We start from the raw sequence: 19,120 nt of genomic DNA, 5'->3' as shown, positions 1-19,120 counted from the left end.
AAAAATTATGGTTCTTAAATGGTTCTTCAGATGTCTTCATGGTTCTTTAAAGAACCATCATACGTCAAAGAACCTTTTTATTTTGTGGATGGTTCTTCAGCTATTACAAATGGTTCTTTAAAGAACAAAAGGTTCTTCATCCTTAGCAATCTAAGTTTGATGGTGTAAATGGCATAAATATTTATTCACTATAATGAGGCTGTGAATTATACTGTGTGTTTTCTTTGTGTGCATGTGTGTGCAAAGGGGGAGGGCGGGATACCTGGCAATTACCCTTTAAGAGAAGATGGTAGGAAACTGAATATTCAAATAAAAGTTAGAAATATTTGCAAACAGTAGACACAATACACACATTCAAGTACTGTACTTTAGTTTTAAATTTTAATAAAGCATTACTATTTTCTACTCCAAGGCATTACTTTTGAGATTATTATATATTTTTGAAAATATACTATAATGATAATACTAGTTATTGTAAACTTTACAAACCACCCAGCAGTATGTAAAGTCAAATTATAAAATACAAGTAAATAACAATTGCAGAACAGAATGTCAGTGTAATGGACACACACTTCGTTTTGACAAAGCGCACTGCTTAGGTAAATGATCTGAGTAGTTGTTCATCACTGAGCAATTTGTTGATATGTGTTTCGAGCCAAATAAATGACAGGGAGAGAGAGAGTGACGTCAGAACACGTCATACTATAACCTCCCGGGAGCGGACGGAGGGGGTCAGTCGTTGGGATGCGCATGCGCAGACAGAGTGTGTGAGCGGCGGGCCTTGACCTTTCGGGAAAAAAACTCACGGACGGTGACAGCGAAACGGATAACAGTCTTCAGTACCTGCTGGACTTTGAAGCTGTGGATTCTGGGACTGTTAGAAAAGGTAAAACATTTTCATTAAAACCTTATTACTGTTTTGTTTTTGTTACTCGTCATTGTAGCTTGCTGTTGATGTTGTGCTAACAGTAACGATTAGCTAGATACGTTAGCCGTTGAGGTCAGCGCAATTTAGTATCCAACGGTTTTCCTAACAAAACCACTGTTATAATTAAGTGAAGCTGCTCCCAGCTAATTTGAACCTTTGGCTTCTAAAATATGTGGTTCAATTGCGTGCTGCGTACATAACCTAATGTCAGCTAGACCGAAATTAAAATTTAATATATTGTTAAAGTCACTAAAATGGCGCCTGAAGCCTGTTGTGACGTGAGCTCTGTGTCTGCTCTAGAAACTCTGAAATTCTGTAGATCTGAGCCGTACATTAAATACTCACATGAACCTGTACTTTGAATTCTGTATGAGCTGTATAAAATGCAGCTATGCATAAGTGTTTTGAATGAATAATTAGATTAGATAACTCTTTATTGTCTAATCTAATTATATAGAAATGTGACATGAGAAGGTGTGTCTTTGACTGTTCCTGCATAACTTAGTTTCGGACTAGTTGACAAGTTATGCTCCGGTCATTTGATGTTTCCAAGATAGATGTTCTTTTGTAATATAGTTAATTTTTTTGTATATTTCATTTATCCACCATCATACATACAAGCTAAGAAGAGGTCGTTATACTAACAAGAGGTATCAACGCTGGGCCAAAGTTCAGCACATGGTTAAAGTTTGTAATCCAGCCAGGGTGTAAATATCACTCAGCAGCCAGAGCTGAAGCAGGTAGCATCAACACATAAATCTACTCTACCCGGCTTAAATCACAAGAGCACCTCTGACCAAAAAGCTGTAGATTTTTCTTGTTTGCACAAATTAATCCAGATTCACATTAATTGTGTTCACAGCTCCAACAAAATGAGGAAGAGGAGGGGGAGAAACACAATTAGGTTGAATTACAATTGGATGGAAGGCGAGGACAAGGAGAAGGAAGCTTAGGATGAGGAGGAAGAGAAGCAGCAGGAGCATCTTTAGGGATCCCTATGATGTCATTGAGGTTTGTTTCATTAATATGGTCCTCTCACAAAGAAAGATGACTTGTTTTAGTTCACGTACTTCCTGTATTAAATAGTGATGTGCAAAATGTTGTGAAAAACCATAGAGCAGGCACGTATAGTGCATCTGCAGGTAAATGAACATCAAATCTCTAAGACAGACTGAAATCTGTATATTTATCACCCTTATGATAAAACCCACGTCAGCCATTGGTTTATGGACTTTGTATTTTTTTAGCCTCAGCATCTGCTTTATTGCTGTTGCTATGTTGGGACCATATTAGGATGAGGGATCAGAATCTGGAGTCATGCACACTATTGTTTCATTTAGTGTGTATCCATAAGATTCGTACAGCAGATCCAAGTTGTGCCTTGAAAACAGGAAAGTCGTCTGCATAGAGGAGAACTGTAATAGCAGGCTTGTACAAAGTGAGGCTTTGTGCACTCGTTTTACTTCTGTCACCCTGTTTTGATGCAGAATTCATTTGAAATCAGGCAAGAACTGGACTTATTTTTTATAATGTGTTCTTGTGAATTGATTGTGTATCGCATATGTTTGATTTGACTTTCTGCAAGACAACAGTCGTCCACTGGCCAAAAAAGTTTTCCAAATACCTCCACGTGATCTAGCCTGGATTTAGAAAAGAATAGCAAAAAATCTGCACCTCCTGCTTCAGATGCAATTTGTGTTTCTGTGTTCAGAGGCAGCGGCGAGAGGGGAGACCTCGGCTCATCCAGCTGGAGAGCCTGACCAGGAGGAGTCGAACATTAACTGAGCTCTTCCAGGGCACCCTGCAGACTCGGCTGCTGGCATCGGCGAGGGATGACGTGAACGCCAAACTGGAGTCCATCACAGGTCAACTGCAGGTATGCGAGTCAGACCTTCTGAGGAGGGTTTCACTTTTCTCTCTTCTTTATAATTGACTCTTTTCTCTCTCTTTCAGCTCCTTGTCTCAGAGTGGGAGGGATTTGAAGCACAAAGGGAGGAGCTTGTCGTTTGGTTGGCTGATATGGATGTCCGCCTGAGAGGTTGACCAGCTGACAGGAAACACCAGTGAAAAACTGAAACAACTGCAGGTGTGGGCTTGTTTTGATATGACATATGTTTGATATGAAACATACGTCAGAGACATTGTCCTAAACTGGACTAACAAAGGACCATGAGTACAACATGAAACGTACATTACATGGTGTAATGCTAAAGTTCATTGATCATTTTAATCATAAACTTGTTGAAATATTTTTACTAAACATGCAAACATCTGCTGATGAAAATGTGTTGATTTATTGGTCTGTTATGAAGCTATTGCTATTTCTAATGTGTTTTATCACTTTCTGATGTTTTATTAATTAAACAATACATGTATTATTTGTTGTGTTATCTGTAGCTATAGTATTTATATCTATTTATTTATAGTATAGCAAATATATTTAATTATTACTGTTTAAAACACTAATATGTGACATGTATTAGTATTGATGTTGTGCTGAGGGCTAAAATGCCTTTTTGTCTTTTGGTAACTACAAAATGACAATAAACCATTAATATATGTCTATGCTGTGCTCGTATTTATTTTACCCTACTCAAATTCAATTTATGATGCATTTTATTTTGAAAGATTTAAAATGGTTTTTTAAAGAACCACTCAAAAAAGGTTCTTTAAAATGGTTCTTTTAAAGAACCATTTGAAGGACCTTTTTAAAAATGGTTCTTTAAAGAACCATTTTTAAAAAGGTTCTTTGAAAAACCATTAAAGGTGCCCCAAAGAACCATTTCTTGATGGTTCTTTGGGGCACCTTTAAAGGTTCTTCAATGAACCACTGAAAGAAATGGTTCTTCAAAGAACCATTGTTTGAAAGGTTCTTTGTGGCACCAAAAAAGGTTCTTCTATGGCATCAGTCTAAAGAACCACTTTTGGTTCCAGTTGGCACCTTTATTTTTCTGAGTGTGGGGAAGTCTGCAGACTTGACAGTTGTTCAGATGATGTGAATAAGCCACAGAAGGGCGCTGCTGAAAAGGCTTGCTGTATTTGTCTTGGCCCCTGGGTCTTGAATTTCTCCGTGGATTTGTGATACCGTTTGTTTTGAAGACATTTGTTTCTCTCGTTTTGTTACATCAGTGTTAATGTTCCTGTTTCCCTTGATTTATTATATCTTCCAGGGTTATGTTCGAGTTGGGTTGTGTGTCTGTAGTGCCTTGTTTGCTCTAAGCTAAATATGGTTCGGTATTTCCCTTTTGTGATCCTATTCTGTTCGTTTAGTCTCCATGTCTGTATTATGTCTCTGTCAGTCTCAGATGTTTGAGTCTCTGTCTTGGTTATTTCCAGTTTTATTTTGATGGTCTCTTGTGATTTCTATCTAGTTTGACTTCCCTGTCTTGTTATCTCTGATTTGTTCCAGCTGTGCTGTCTGCTGTTTCCACTCCCCTCTTTATCCGGTGTGTATTTATTCTCTGAATCTCCTCTTGTCCTTTGTCACATCCTTACTCAACGCCGTGTGCTCCTCTGTTCTGTCGCGTTCCCTAGACTCCTAGTTTTATATTCCTGGCTCCAGCCCTGCCCTATTTTTGTATTTTGGAAAGTCTTCAGCATTAGAACTGCCTTTTTTTCACATTCTGTCTCCTGAGTCGTGCATTTTGAGTCCGTATCTTGCCTGCCACACAGTGCTTTAAGACAGTACTGAAGCTTATTAATGGAAAGTTGGGGATTACCAAAGGGGAAAGTAGGACTCTAAGGAAAAGTTGAGTCAAGATCTCAGCAGAGCTTCACAAGCAGCAGACTGAGGCTTGTGTTAGAGCATCAGGGGCCACCTCACTGTCCCCTTACTGATATCAAACCACCTCTGAATAATAGCATAACAGTCTTCTTCAGATCAAGGTAAAGTTTTCATTTTATTTAGTTCTAAAGTCTGGAGGAAGACTGGAGACAGACTGAATCCAAGGTGCGTGAAGTCCAGTGTAAATGTTCCACAATCTGTGAGACTTTGGGCCATCTGTCATCTGCTGGTGTGGGTTGGTCCACTGTGTTTTATCAAGTCCAAAGTCAACACCGTGTCTAGGAAGATATTTTAGAGCACTTTGTGGTTCCGTTTGCTGATAACTTGTCTGGCAGGACTTAGCGCCTCCATATATTGTCGAATAACTAGAAAACGGTTTGCTGACTGTTGTCAGACTGGACCTGGAAGATTAGAAACAGCCAACCTTAAAATACAGACATGCTCTTCATAAGTTGGACGTTTGAGAAATCAGTTTTACCCCGGTTCTTTTATTCGTCGAAACTTCCAGAGACGGCACCGGGACTCAGTAGTCATTTCACAAAACCTTTATTCATCTTCATTTAAGCATGCACTTCTAGAAGGGAAGACGAGGCCGGTGTCCCTCTCCAAATCTTCACCCCTTTGTTAGTTACAGCCAGCTTTATAGAGGCGTCCCCATCATAAAACCCCCCACGGTGTGCTGCAAACTCTGTCTGTGTCTATGTGCACGAGCACGAATGCCTACATGTGCGCATTCCCGCGTGTCTATGTGAGTGCTCGTGTGTGACTGTGTATGCATACCTGTGTGTATGTATGAGTGCACATGAGTGAGTGTGCGTGTGGATGTGTGTGCGTGACAGTTAAAACACTGTGGGTGTAGGTGACTCCCTAGGTCATAAAACCCATCTCTCTTCCAGACGACAGTTATCCAGTTACAAATGTTGAGACCCCCACCCAAACATCCTCTGGGGAAATTCCACTCAGCATTAACTCCTCTCTGTTTTACTCTCACAGTTCAAGTGGGGGAGGGGTCTCCTACAATCTACTCCTAAGTTCACGACACAGTGAGGCCTTTATTATATTGAGGGCAGTGTCTCTACAATAGTTCTACATTCTATGTTAACACATTTCTAAACTCTAAAATCAGCTAAACATTCTACAATTACATATCCTTTTTTGATGGATTCTAATAACTTGATGCCTGGATTTCAGATTTTTCCTAACCTATAAACCACCATCATTCAAAGTAAAGCAAAAAAGGGGGATTTACACAATATATGAGTAAATGTGAAAGTTTGCCTTTTTAATTGAATTGTGAAATAAATAAACTTTTCATGGTTTTCCAAATTCTTTTGTACTATGTATGAACTAGTAAAGCACCTTCAGATGACTCTAGCCACATAAATACCAGCATGTTTAGAGGCTTACACCTTCTCTTTGTTAATCTTCTTCATTACGCTCGGCTTCCCTTCATAATTCATTAAACTTTCATCTAATCTAAATGAAAGTTGATCCGACCTCATCACACCGCAGCTCAGGTTTAACCGAGCGCATATTTGGTTAGTGTTTAAACTAATCTGAGACCTTTATTTGTCCAGAGGGAAGGCTCCAGAATCAACAAGATTAAAGCGGTTCCTCTCATCGTTACACGGTAATACATTTATCATTCATTATTAAGGATGAGCTGCCCGAGTCAAATAAATGAGGCGCCGACACTCGTCGTTTATAAGAGGGTCACCTTTATTGTCACAAAAACACAACAGGATGTACAAAAGCAGCAACCTTTTTCATTCGGTTGGTTTTTCTCACACGAAGCAGCAACTTTTAGCTTCCACACACAAAGTTGCGCAGTGTTTTTGCACTGTTTAGTTGGTCTTTAGTTATACTGACTTTGTAGTAGTTTATCATTCTTCTTCACGATTCACAAACAACACTTACCCCACACAGCAAGCACCACTCATCATTTAGTTGATATACAATATCGCTCATTTCTGAAGGTATAATAGTCGTGTTTTTTCTTTTCTTATTTTTTCTCTGGGGGCTTTACTTTGCCATTTGGAACATAATACAAAAATCTAAGTAACTGTACAATTTTTGTTTTACTCTATCATACACTCACAAGTATACACAGAATTTTTGACAAGAAAATGAGACCTCTGTTGACCCAGCGTGCAGATTTCCAGGAATGTATACAGTATGCATGCCATTTTGGAGAGTTTTTTCCTCTTTTTTTAATTCCTTCTATAAAAGTTTCACATAAAATCCATTTTGTTATATATTATCTGGGTTTATATACATGATTTGAACACCCACAAATGGTTTGAACAATCACACATTCATCAAGAAACCATCGATAAACAGTTTGAATTGTATCATCTGTGTAGTGTATGCACACTATTGGTTATAGTAGAGGAAAACAGCTACAAAATGAGGCCATCCTATCAGAGAGGTGATTGTTTCATGTGCTTTCTATACATGTTCCTGCCCGCCGCGAGCATCTGGCGCCTCTCCTGGTCTCTACGATACAATGTGTTAATGGTTTGTTTCATGGTTAGCAGAAAAAATAAAGAAATCTTTAACGCAGAAAAATAAAAATTTACAGAATAAATGTGTTAAACGTGCGTATGAATCCTCTTCAAGTATAAAAATACAAAAAAAGCTTGATTATATAAAACATAGATGACACTTTTTTCTTTTTTACATGTTCTCTCCCAAATTTAAACTAAATGATTGTTAATATACATACAATATATCTGAAGTGGTTTAGGTTATACTTTAACTGCGTGCTAGCTTTTAATGCTATTTCTGACACTACTAATACATTCCATAAATGTATTAACTATATAATAAAATGTCTGCTTGTAATTTACTGTGTGCCGGTGGTATAAATACACAGTCAGTGTCAGATTTCCCTCCAGCAAGATGTCACGCACCGCGTCGAGCACCGGGTGCGCGCAGGATTATTTATCTTGTCACTTTAGATTCGGTTTACATGAAACCTTTCGTCTCAGCTCGCTGCATTTCTGCGCTTTAATCCAAACTCAACTTGTCACATTCATTAAAACTTTTATAACACACCGATTTGGGAACGGGTTAAACTCTGACAACACACGTGTTGCAGACAAAAGGTAAGGGTAACACGATTCGCTGTGTCCCAGTTTCACACTTTCACACACCTGCGAAGAGGAGAGTTTATTTTAGTAATGATCATCATTTTCATCATTTTATTTTTGACTGGAGTTGCAAATATTTCGCATTGTTTATTTTACAAATGGGAGTGAATGAGTGGGAGTGGCTAAAGTCACTGGGCGTGTGACTTAGAAAAGGGGGCGTGGTTAGAGAGGATAAAACTCGCAGTATGCATGACTAGTTAAATAGTAAAAGTTTAAAAAAGTAGTAAAAGTTTGTTTGTTATGCATCACTTTGTAGCTAACTGTTGGTCACTCATCGTGGACGTTCCAAGCTCCGGCTAGGCACCCAAATCTATCCTCCCTCACTGAAAGCTCTGACATTTTTATGGTTCTGTTGCTGTGTTACTGCTTATCATATGCATTTCGGCATAGTCACAAATTTTAGTTTTTTTTGCCCTGTCTTTTTAAGCTTTGTTTGTATATTCTTGTTCAAAAATCCCCCAAAGCAGCATTTTTTTACTGAGCGTAAAAGTTATTTTTTAAAGTAGCTGAGCCGGTGCGAAGCTGGGACACAGGTATTGTGTTTAGCTGTTAGTTATGGTAAAAGATGGATTTGCGACATACATGTTAGAGGTGAAATCCTCGCACTGCTTCACAAAGCAGGTCTGGAGCCGATGGAAAAACCTCCAAATGTGCAGAATAAATTTTACCCTTTTAATTTGGCTCCTTAATGTGAAAACGACCTCTACAGCAGCCGAGAGAGTCAGACAAATTACGCTAATGACAAAATGTCACACCTTCAAGGTCTGAGCTAGGATTTAGGAGTCCAAAACCAGAACGATCCGAGTACTCACTCCTCACGTTATTAGTCCAGCTGAGGCCTGAGAGACCTGAGAAGCAGACAGAGAATGAAAAAAGGCAAAGCAAGGAGAGAGAGGAGGAAGAAAGGAGACTGGCTCACGGACCAAAATGATGTGCGAAAAAGCAGCGAGGGGAAAACGTCAGCGAAACTGATGGTGATGTGGTGATGATGATCGCCCAGATCAATGAGCGGCGTTTCTGCTGTAGCGGTGACAAAAGCTCAGCACTGCCCCAAAAAAGCAAGCAGAGAGGGAAGATTCGGGAGCAAAGGAAGAAAAAATTAGAATGGAAACGAGAAGCGGTGAAAGGGAAGGGAAAAAAGAAAAAAAGACAAAAATCAAATTTTACAAACAGACAAATGTATTTCAAGTTTCTGTTAAATCATCCATGATTTATGATCTCCTCCACCGCCCCTTCCCCCTCCCTGTCCCCCTCCTGTGCTACCACTACTTTCCGCTTCGATGTGATTGGCCGCCGGGGACGTCAGGTTTTTGGTGCATCGGCGTGACAGCCCTCGTGCTTGTGGGTAGACTAGAGAGAAGAGTGCGAAGCTGTCGCTGGGCTGCAGACGGGCAGAAATGATCACAGAGCTGCTGCTGTCAGAGACGAGGGACAGAAAATCTGCCCTTATTCAGCTCTTCTTCCTCTTCTGTGTGTGACGCAGTGACAGGAGGAAGAGGAAACGGGAGTGGAAGGAGGATGAAAAGGAGACGAGGAGAGAAAACAAGAAGACGACAAATGACGAGGGGTGACAAGGAAAGGAGGAATGAGATTATGACACAAGGAAACAAATGCATCAGACAAGAAGGACAGGGAGGAAGAAGACAGGATGAGCAGAGAAGCTAAAAAAGGAGAGGAGAATAAACAGCAAGGGGAGACAAGAGTAGGAAACATTGAGAGGAGAAAAGGAGAGGTAGCCAGGGATGAGGAAAGAAGACGAGGAAGAAAGAGATGTAAAAGGCAAGGAAAGAGGAAGTGGGGACAAGAAAAAAGGAAAGATGAGAAGTACAAAATAGAGGAAACAAGAACGGCAAGATCAAATGAGGAATGAGGGAGAGGAATCTAAAAGAAAAGGATGGAAAGGAGATAAGGAAGGAAACAAAAAGAAGAGATAAGGGAGAAAGGCATGAGTGAGAATAAAGATAGGAAGGGAAAGGAAGGAAAGGATAAGGAAACATGGGAATGAGGCCGATGGAATAACAGGTTAAAACAGATTGAGAAAAGATGGAAGAAAAGGAAAGCAGAGAGAAGAATGGGAATGGAAGGAGGAAGCAGAGGTGGAAATGAGTGGGAATGAGGAAATGAAAAATGAAGAAGATACGAAGGGGAGATAAGGAAAGAGGAGAAGAAATCATGAGGGAGATAAAGAAGGGATGGATAAGGATAGGAACGACTGGACGAAGAAAAAAGGGATGAAAGGAAACGTAACGAAGAGAGTAGAACAGTGGAAAAAGAAAAGGAGACAGGCAGAGGAGACGAGGAAAGGAACGTGACGTAGGAGGAAAGATAAGGTGTAGCAGAAGCAAGTTTTCCTCTGACCACAGCTCGGTATTAGCCGGGGCTCTGGGGTGTTCCTGAGAAAACATTTATGTTTCTGACCTGCTCTCACTTTAAACACCTCGCCTTCAGCAGCAGCAGCAGCCTCTGCAGCTCCTCTTTGTGCCAAATAAATAAACCAAGTGGAAAAACAACCAGCGGCTGGCCGTCCCCCGGCCCCCTCTGCTGCCACTGCTAATGAACGGCTCTGCACATGAGTGGGCTACAGATTTTCCCTCCCATTACACCTCTATGAGCCACACACGGCCCGAAACGGTCTGTCCATCCAAATGTTCGGCCGGCCGAAAGACAAACAAGTTACGTTCAGGAAGATTGACGATGGAGATGGTTTACCGCACTGGGTGTGTAAAGAGAAATTTGATGCATGTGCCAAGAACGTCGTCGCGACTCTTGTTTACCTGATGGATGGGTACTCGGTGCGTACTTGAGTAGCAGCAAACTTAAAGGACTTCTGGTGTTTTCTAGAATTATCTCAACGTTTGGCCACAGACTCTATATAAAAGATGCCACCAAAGGAGGCATAATCTGGCAGCAAGAAGAAGCTTGAGATAAATCTGCTTTCTCTGTCAATTTATGACTTCTTTAAACACCTAACTATGGTTGCGCTGGGAGGTCAAATGCAGTGCAACGGAACAAAACACCAGCAAATGGAAAAATCAGTTTAGGCCAATAAAAGGCTGGTTGGATAAAACGTGTGAGTGCTGGTATTGTCTGTAACCTTGTTGGAACAGGGCGTACAAAGGGGGAAGAATCCAACTCGACAACAGCTTAAGTTCAGCAATAAAAGAAAACTGTTTGTGGTGACAAGGTGCTGCCTGGAGCCCCGGGGGGGACACAGGTACATCTGAGGCGCTCTCGGGAACAAAAGGACGAGCAGAGACAGACTCCGGAGGGGATTTTTAAAAGCGTACCGCCTCCTCTACGCAGCACAGCAGCTTCTCCGTCAAACTGAAGAATGCTAAACAGCAGCCGATACCACAAGAAAACCAAAACAGTGAAGCAAAAGAGTAAATCTAGTCAAGAAGAGATCAAATATGTTGCATCGCTTCACATTATTTTGGCAGATCCCGATGCCTGACACTCTGAATCTAAAAGCATTCGTCTGCCCGGAGCAACATCACACCAGTTCAGCTGATGGAGACGCGGGCATCATGTGAAGTTTACCCGCCTACAGCGGCAGTGCAGCAAAAACAGAAGCAGCGTGGGGAGGAAAACGGTTTAACTTTCCTCCTTTTCACCTTCATAACTTTACACAGCAGATCCTTCAGACTACCTAAAACTGCAGAAATGGACACTTCATCTTCAAACTGCTCTTTCAACTGTCTTTTTCTTTTTAATTGAGCGATCGTGGCTCAAGAGTTGGGAGTTCGCCTTGTAATCGGAAGGTTGCCGGTTCGAGCCCCGGCTTGGACAGTCTCGGTCGTTGTGTCCTTGGGCAAGACACTTCTCCCGTTGCCTACTGGTGGTGGTCAGAGGGCCCGGTGGCGCCAGTGTCCGGCAGCCTCGCCTCTGTCAGTGCGCCCCAGGGTGGCTGTGGCTACAATGTAGCTGCCAGCACCAGTGTGTGAATGGGTGGATGACTGCATGTGTAAAGTGCTTTGGGGTCCTTAGGGAGTAGTAAAGCGCTATATAAATACAGGCCATTTACCATTTACCATTTAATTTTCAAGAGAATAAGCGTTATTTTACAACTGCAGCTTATGGGGAATTGGTTCCATCTGTCTGAATACTATTAACACTCATCACATTAACATGTAAGCCAATATAATAAAATATAGACTTTAATAGATTTAACTATGTGATTTAAGCATCGATTCACTTTTTAAAAGGTGTAATCGCAGCTACAGAGAGCTGCTAAGCTAGTTAGGTCGGCTACAGTTTGATTCATCTGGATGTCTTTATTTTGCTGTTTTATTTTCTTTAATGTGCAAAAATTCCATATTTGCCAAATACTCTCGAACTTATAATGTGGCTTTGAAGTCATGTAAATTGCTCAGTGTTTGGCAAAAAAAACCCCAAAAAAAATCACTACTTGGGGGCAGGGCATTGTGGGTGGGAGCCCACCATTGGATTAGGGGTCTGACTCAGTAATATGTGAGGTATCCTGCACTGAATGACCAGGTTTGTCTTCCCTGATGGCATGGGCTTATCCAAGATGATTCGTCAGCCTCAGATTGTAAAAAAGAGTGGTTCAGGGAAAATGAGACATCATTTCCACACATGGATCGGACCCCACAGAGTCCAAACCTGAACCCCACTGAGAATCTTTGGGATGTGCTGGGGAAGGCTTTACGCAGCGGTCTGACTCTCCCAGCCGTAACAAAAGAAGACAGCAGCTCAGAAATAAATGTGACATTGCATAAGCTTACTGCAATGATGCCACAGTGAACGTGTGCCAGAGCTAACGGTGGCCAATGAAGTATCAATGTGTGACCTTTTTTTTGGACCAGTGGTGTATAAGCTTGAGATAAACCATAGTTACATGCTTCAGTTCCTCTTTGTTACTGTTACTGAATCATATCTGTACATAATCGCTTCTGCTGGGGAATCAGTAACAGGATGTAAAGTCAGCTTTATGAGCACGTGAACGGCCCCCTAACAGGCGTCCTCATCGGCTGCGTGTAGGGGGAATAAACGGCTGGCCACACTTTGTCAGTGGTGGCCGAGGCCTTGCTGAGGTTAGCCCTTTTTCATCTTGATACCAAATATAGTATCATGCACGTCCACCAATAAAAGCTTCGTGCTGCTACTGCTGCTAAATACCTGGCTGCAGCAAAAAAAGAAAAACAAGCTGGAACCACTGATGTCAGCAGGTATGGAGCTGCTACTGCAGGAGTTTCCTGCCATTTTCCTAAAGAATGAGTGAAAGCAGCAGCAGTGAGAGATTTTTTGGTAAGAAGCAGAGCTGAACCCTTGGTTCTGTTCATTTGTCATAAGGCAGACTTCGCTCCAGGTCACCGATCCTGAGGGAAAAGAAGCGTCTGTCGAGTCGTGGCAGAAAGAGCGATCGCGACTTCAGTTTACAGACAACAAAGTTCAAATTTAGTTCCTACGTTCTGGCTTTGACCACATTTTTTTGTAGATTTCTGCAGATCTGAAACACAATTTTGACCCATTTTCATTTAATTTAAAGTAGAGCAGAAGCCAAAAGGAGTGAGGCAGCCACTGAGTTTGGAACAGCATCTTTGTCCATCAACAGGAAGAAGGTAAAACATTAACATTCCTGTGAGGTGGTTTCTAATTCCAGCTCCTAGCTTCAGTGAGTAAACTCGCTGCCGCCTCCCCCAGTTGTGTATTCTTTACTCTTCACTGCCTCCCTTCTCTTTACATTAACTCGTTTACACGAGGCTTCATTTGGCCGCATGGTTGTATGTACAGTAGAGGCTGACATTGACATGACACAGATGAGCCACGCTGTTATCCCAGCGTTTCCATTACAAGTGATGCTCTACAGTTAATTTAGCCGGATGCGATAAGAGAACATGTTTGTGCATAATATTAACAGCACGTTCGATGACATTATCTCAGCCGTGCGTTGGCTCCGGCCTGCGTAATAGAAAAATTACAGTACATTATTTGACCATTTGCTTTCAGGCTGTGTGGTTATAAAATCATGAATTTTTAAAAAGCAATAAGGGAAATGAGGTGCAAAAAAAAAAAGTGAGTTAATATTCAGACCGGTACAAGATGGCACCGGAGCTGAATACTAATCCTCACGGCCTCTTCGTCCACGAGCGCCCAGATGGCATCGCGTGTCAACTGGAGGTCAGCCATGTTGGCCGCATGTGAACGGCTGTTACTGCTAATATCAGGCATTGTTAAAGACGCTGGCCTGCTCGCATACATGAAAGCGAAGTCTATAAAGATATCTGGGCTCATGTGGAGGAGCTGCTTTGAGTTAATGACGGATATCTCATGGAAAAATCATTAATCATTAATCAAAACCAGCGCTGACAAATGAGAGGATGATTGACAGTGACCCGCTGCCTGCCTGCCTGAGAGGCACCAGCTGGATGCGTTTTTATTTTCATTGTCAGTATTTACTCAAAAAGGATCGTAGCCAAGGATGGGTCAAGGCTGTTACGCTCAGCAGGTCAGGGGCAGCCCGGAGCGCCTGCAGGACCAGATAAGAGCGAGTGGAGCTCCGTGGCGAAAGGGCCGTGTTTGAGGGTTCATCAGCCAACTTTAACCTCCCGTTTGCACAGACACGCTCAGGAGGAGGCGACGTGTTTTACACCGAGCTGCTGATTTACTCACCGATTTCTCTCTTTGTACTGTGCTGGTGCACGGCGACATAGCGGATGGGAATTTGTGGCAGATTCAGAATCAGCTGCGAAAGGCGTGCTAGCGTACGCGGCATTTTTATTTATTCAAGATGCCTGGATTAGCTCAGAAGCCTCTTTCTGTGTAAAAGTGATTAAACTGGAGGTTTAATTTGCCAACAAACATCGTGGTTAAGTAGTTTGGAATTGTACAAAGCCGTCACAGCACTTTAATAATGAAACACTGCAGGAGTCCATAAAAAATTTGTAAGGTTTACTTTTTAGTCTTTGTGCAACCAGGAACTCACAAAAAAATTTTACTTTATCTGCATTTTCTACAGATAACTCCTGAATGTGTGCACTGTAAATCGTCCCAGTTCTGCTCCTTCTGTCACACGGACATACTCCAGGTTTCCCCCATCCTGAATATTGGCTTCTCATGCCTCCTTTTCTTATCAAACTTGCCTGTTAAGGATATTTGAGGGAACCAAGACAAGTCTCAAGTTTGTCTTGCGGAAAGGAAGGTCGCGGTTGTGTTTGTGGTAAGAAAGAAGTGTTAGAGAGTTTTTTAAAGCAAATAAATGCCTGGTTTTGTAATTCAAGCACAACTGGAGCTAAAACTGAATAATTCACCTGTTTATCAAGGTCAAAAGCAACAGCAAATAAAAAGGTTCAAACAAATTATCAACTGGGAAAATAACGTGCAGCTTAATTAACTGAAAATGACAAATCCTGCTCTCAGCTTTACAGCCGACAGTCTGTTGCTTCTGTATATCTAGTTCATCTCCAGTTAGTGTTCGCCTCTGTCGCTCGCTTCAAAGTTAAGAAAAGTTTAACTCGTTACCCGACCACTTCTCGCCGCCGGTCATTGATAAAAGTGGCTGATATTAAGCCCCACTTCCTTTAGTGTCAGTGGTAATTAAAATGACAGATGGTTACTGGGTCACATGACCAATAGAGCCACAGGCAGTATAAAAGATGGACCGAATGCTCAGGTCTGATAGGTGAAGCCAACATAAAAACCTGCATTCTTCTAACAGCCAGCAGGGGGAGACTCACGTGACTCATCTTTGATAGGAGACTATGGGACAGCAGCCTTGTGATCTCAGAAAACACTTTCAGATCATTAAATCATCATTTCAGGTTTAGTTAAATAAACATGAAGGCTGTTTTGTAAATAATTTTGTAAATTATTGTCATTATTAGAGTCAGAAAGGAGGATTATGTAGGGGGTGTTCATTGGCTACTGAGTTGTCACATCTGGTTTTAAAATGCCAAGATTGACAGCGGTGAAAAATTAACCTCGAGGCTTCAAAACAGGACTTCTTACTGATGTGTCCATCTTTTAAATACAGTCTAAGGATAGAAGCTAACGAGAAAGTTTGAATTTTAAGTTGAATTTTTAAACGTTGAAATGAAAATAACTTTTAGAGAACTTGACATTAGTTTAAAAGTTTTTCCTGAAACTTTCCTTACACCCCGTTTTATATTCAGATCAATGATTGGAAATAATTTATCTGAAGTTCACTAGCAGGACACCCCAAAGACTCCTCTTCCTGTCACATATCTTTAATGTCTGCTTGCCCCACACACCCCTCCATCACAGCCCTGCCCATCCAATTCTGGTTCCTTCCCCTCTGTAAAGTCAAGTCCCCACACTGTCTTGAATTTGCTGAGGTTTGGTTTCTGACCTGGCCCCTCCTTCAGTAGTAGAACAACCACGTCTGCCTTCAGCAAAGGATTCCCACACAACCTATTCAAAGTCACGGTCGCTTCTACCAGTTTTACAACTGCTACAGTTTTCAAAATGTGCAAAACGCTCAATCACTGCTTCCAGGGGAAGGTGGCTTTCTTTGGGGATCTGTTGCCCCTGATCCTCACTAAGGTCTTCCCCAAATTGCAGCCTGTTGTCTCGCTGCTTCTCGTTCAGCTCATCTTCATTATCTGTTTGGGTTGTGGTCCTTGCTTCCATTCTTTCCATCGATTCGTCTTTGTTTTAACATCACTGCTAAGGGTGCTACTTTAACTCTGCTTACTGCAGACACTAAACTGAAACCTGCACACCATCTTCTGCTGACCTTATGCCTTGTGTTCTGCACTTGGTGTCTTGCAAAATAATCATAGCATCCTGGCTTTAAAAAAAGGCAAGTAAGCTAGCGTTATGGACTGGCCTAGCGGCTGGAATGTGAACCCTTCAGGTTTTTCAGCGCCTGCTGCAGCCCTGCCTGCTGACCTTGAGGTCTAAATGATGGGTAATAGAAAAAGAGCAGCATGTGGTCATTACTGGATGAACAGACTGAGAGATGAGGAGGATTCAGTGAGAGAAAACATGGTTGGATCAGGGTGAAATATCATCTCTGTGACTCTGAGATATGAAGTCTTTCCGTGGCATTACTGAAGCTTATTTCACACAACAGAGGCAGATGACGTATCGGAATAGATCTATCATAATAAAGCTAGTTTAGTCAGTCACAAGCACCGAGACCTTCCTCAGGAAATCAAAACATTGACGTACTCGCACGACAAAAACTTGACCTCTAAGCAAGCTAGGTTAGATCCAGTAACTCAAAACACACATCAAGAACTGGTAAAAAAAACCAAGGTTTCTGTAGATATTCTCCCCCACTGGTTTGTGTTTGATCTCGTGTCGTCTGCCGGTCAGGCCTATACAGTTTTCATCTCGCAGAAGTCATCGAGGAAGGGAGCGGGACTTCCTTTGGAGTGACAGCAAAGAGGAGAGGCAGAGGCAGACGAAGCATCAGAGGTGGACTTTTTAGAAGTGGAATACCTGCTGCTGACCCTGGACTTTGGGGATCTCCTCTTTTTGCCTGCGGGTTTTGGGCCTCTCCAGGCTGCCTTGCTGGAGGTGTTTGAGCCGGGCGGCGACAGAGGGTCCCTTCGTCGGGCCGGGAGAGTTACTGCTGTACTGTGGGAGCCGAGAGAGAGAGAGCAACGTCATTTTAATTTAACTTATTTCGGCTTGTGTTCATGTTGAACCAGCCAAGTGTTGGCATGAAATCAGACACAGCCTCTCTATACTGTAATGATTCGTGACTGTGATCTGCAAGCCCTCCAAATGAAAACACAGCACATGCTGAAAGTGTACTTATTTTTTTGGCCATGTGTTGTAGATTATATTTGTTGTTTTTGAATAGCTTCATTAATGGGTCTTTTTTTCTGCACAATCCGATATCCCAACATCACAGTATTGTTCCACCAGTGCAGCTATCATTAAGTCTTTTACCTCACTAGATCACCATGGCAACAGATGCTGAACATATCTTATGGATATTTAAGATATGTGAGTCCTAAAATCAGTGTCTACTTTTGTCTTGTCCTGATTGGAATCTCAAATACTTGTACGATCAGAACCATTCACTCCACAATGCTACTACAGTTTATAGTGATGCTGTATGCAGCCACCGGCCACTTTATTAGACACACCTGTTCAACTGCTCATTGACACAAATATCTGTTAGCGTACCGATTTAAGCACATGGACATGTTCAAGAACGACAAGGAAATTAGATTTAAGGGACTTTTAATGTAACATGACTGTTTGTACCAGCTGGGCTATTCTGAGTATTTCAGAAACTGGTGATCTGCTGAGATTTTCCCTAAAAACCATCTCTAGTGTTTACGGAGACTGGTCAGAAAAAGAGAAGCAATGTGGTTTTCACGTCAGAGGACCAAACTGCTTTAAGACGATAGCAGTAAGCTAATAGCTACTCAGCTGACCACCAAAGTATGCAGAGGAGCATCGTTGAGCACACAAATATTGAACCTTGAAGCAGCCTGGGCACAGCAGCAGAAGACCAGACGCCTCTACTGTCAGCTAACGTCTTGAGACTGAGGCTACATTTCATATTTTCTCACTCAAATTGGGCAAAAGAAGATTTAGAAAAATGTTTCCTCGTCTGAGGCGACTTCTGCTGTAACAATCAGATGGTTGAGTGACAATTTGATGTAAACAACATAAAAACATGGATCCATCCAGCTGCACGTCAACAAACTGGTTCCTGGAGCATGAAAACGAGCTCACTGAACTCAAATGACCTCCACTGTCACCAGATTTTAATCCAGTCTTTGGGATGTGGTGAAACGAGAGATTGACATCATCAAATCTGCAGCAACTTTGTGATGTTATCACATAAATATGGAACAAACTGCACACTAGAACAATGTACTTAATAAAGTAGGTCTTCATACACTTTTAAGATCTGTATACCAGACTTTTGTAAAAAATACTTCAGATCAGTTGTTTTCTGTGCCAGGCTGCATCAGCTGATGCCCATCTCATGCAGAGCTTCCTGTTTAAGCTCCTTTAGCATTGCATCCTTACGTCTTCATTAAAATTACATCTGCTGTCACTGACGTTCGCTCTTTTCCGTGCATGTGCAGTGAAGGGTGGTGAATCAATGTACTGTGGAAGGACATCTTTTGAATAAAATGATTCTGACTGAGCTTAAATTGTTAAAAAGTGACAAAAAAATCTTCATTGATGACTGGATTTACATCTATTACAGTGCTGCGCTGTGACGAATGATTGCATAATGTCTACACGTCTGTAGAGAGCAGCTGTACACAGAGGATCTAGGTGCCGGTGTTCACCATTCTT

General features: G+C 41.8%; 2 protein-coding genes across 3 annotated transcripts in view; one reads left to right on the top strand and one right to left on the bottom strand.

The window, feature by feature from the left end:
* Positions 1-749: 749 nt before the first annotated feature.
* Positions 750-3,478, top strand: LOC147323825 (uncharacterized). Its single transcript, XM_086304836.1, has 4 exons — positions 750-886; positions 1,791-1,939; positions 2,640-2,804; positions 2,882-3,478. Exons 2-4 carry the CDS (start codon positions 1,883-1,885, stop codon positions 2,969-2,971), a joined length of 312 nt encoding a protein of 103 aa, XP_086160962.1. The 5' UTR covers positions 750-886; positions 1,791-1,882; the 3' UTR covers positions 2,972-3,478.
* A 2,932-nt stretch (positions 3,479-6,410) lies between these two features.
* Positions 6,411-19,120, bottom strand: part of srcin1b (SRC kinase signaling inhibitor 1b) — a 141,811-nt gene continuing 129,101 nt past the window's right edge. Inside the window, exons 20-21 of one of the 2 annotated variants that reach the window (XM_086304439.1) lie at positions 17,291-17,428; positions 6,411-8,909 (exon numbers count right to left, since the gene is read on the bottom strand). In XM_086304439.1, coding sequence (XP_086160565.1) covers positions 8,904-8,909; positions 17,291-17,428 — 144 coding nt within the window. In that variant the 3' untranslated portion in view covers positions 6,411-8,903. Of the gene's footprint in view, positions 8,910-9,099; positions 17,429-19,120 lie in introns of those variants that run through there. The other variant, XM_086304440.1, reaches the window with a different exon arrangement.

Source organism: Aulonocara sp. 'chitande type north' Nkhata Bay, linkage group LG8 (genome assembly GCF_057382095.1).
Source record: "Aulonocara sp. 'chitande type north' Nkhata Bay isolate Kocher_YH1m ecotype deep benthic linkage group LG8, A_spYH_male_GT1.1, whole genome shotgun sequence".
NCBI lineage: Eukaryota > Metazoa > Chordata > Actinopteri > Cichliformes > Cichlidae > Aulonocara > Aulonocara sp. 'chitande type north' Nkhata Bay.
Note: the sequence above shows the minus strand (reverse complement) of the source record. Positions and strands in the feature narration are given on the sequence as shown.

Coding starts and splice junctions, on each gene's coding strand:
- LOC147323825 (XM_086304836.1), top strand. CDS start 1,883: ATGAGGAGGAAGAGAAGCAGCAGGAGCATCTTTAGGGATCCCTATGAT. Junction 1,940..2,639: donor ATCCCTATGATGTCATTGAG/GTTTGTTTCATT, acceptor TTCTGTGTTCAG/AGGCAGCGGCGAGAGGGGAG. Junction 2,805..2,881: donor CCATCACAGGTCAACTGCAG/GTATGCGAGTCA, acceptor TCTCTCTTTCAG/CTCCTTGTCTCAGAGTGGGA.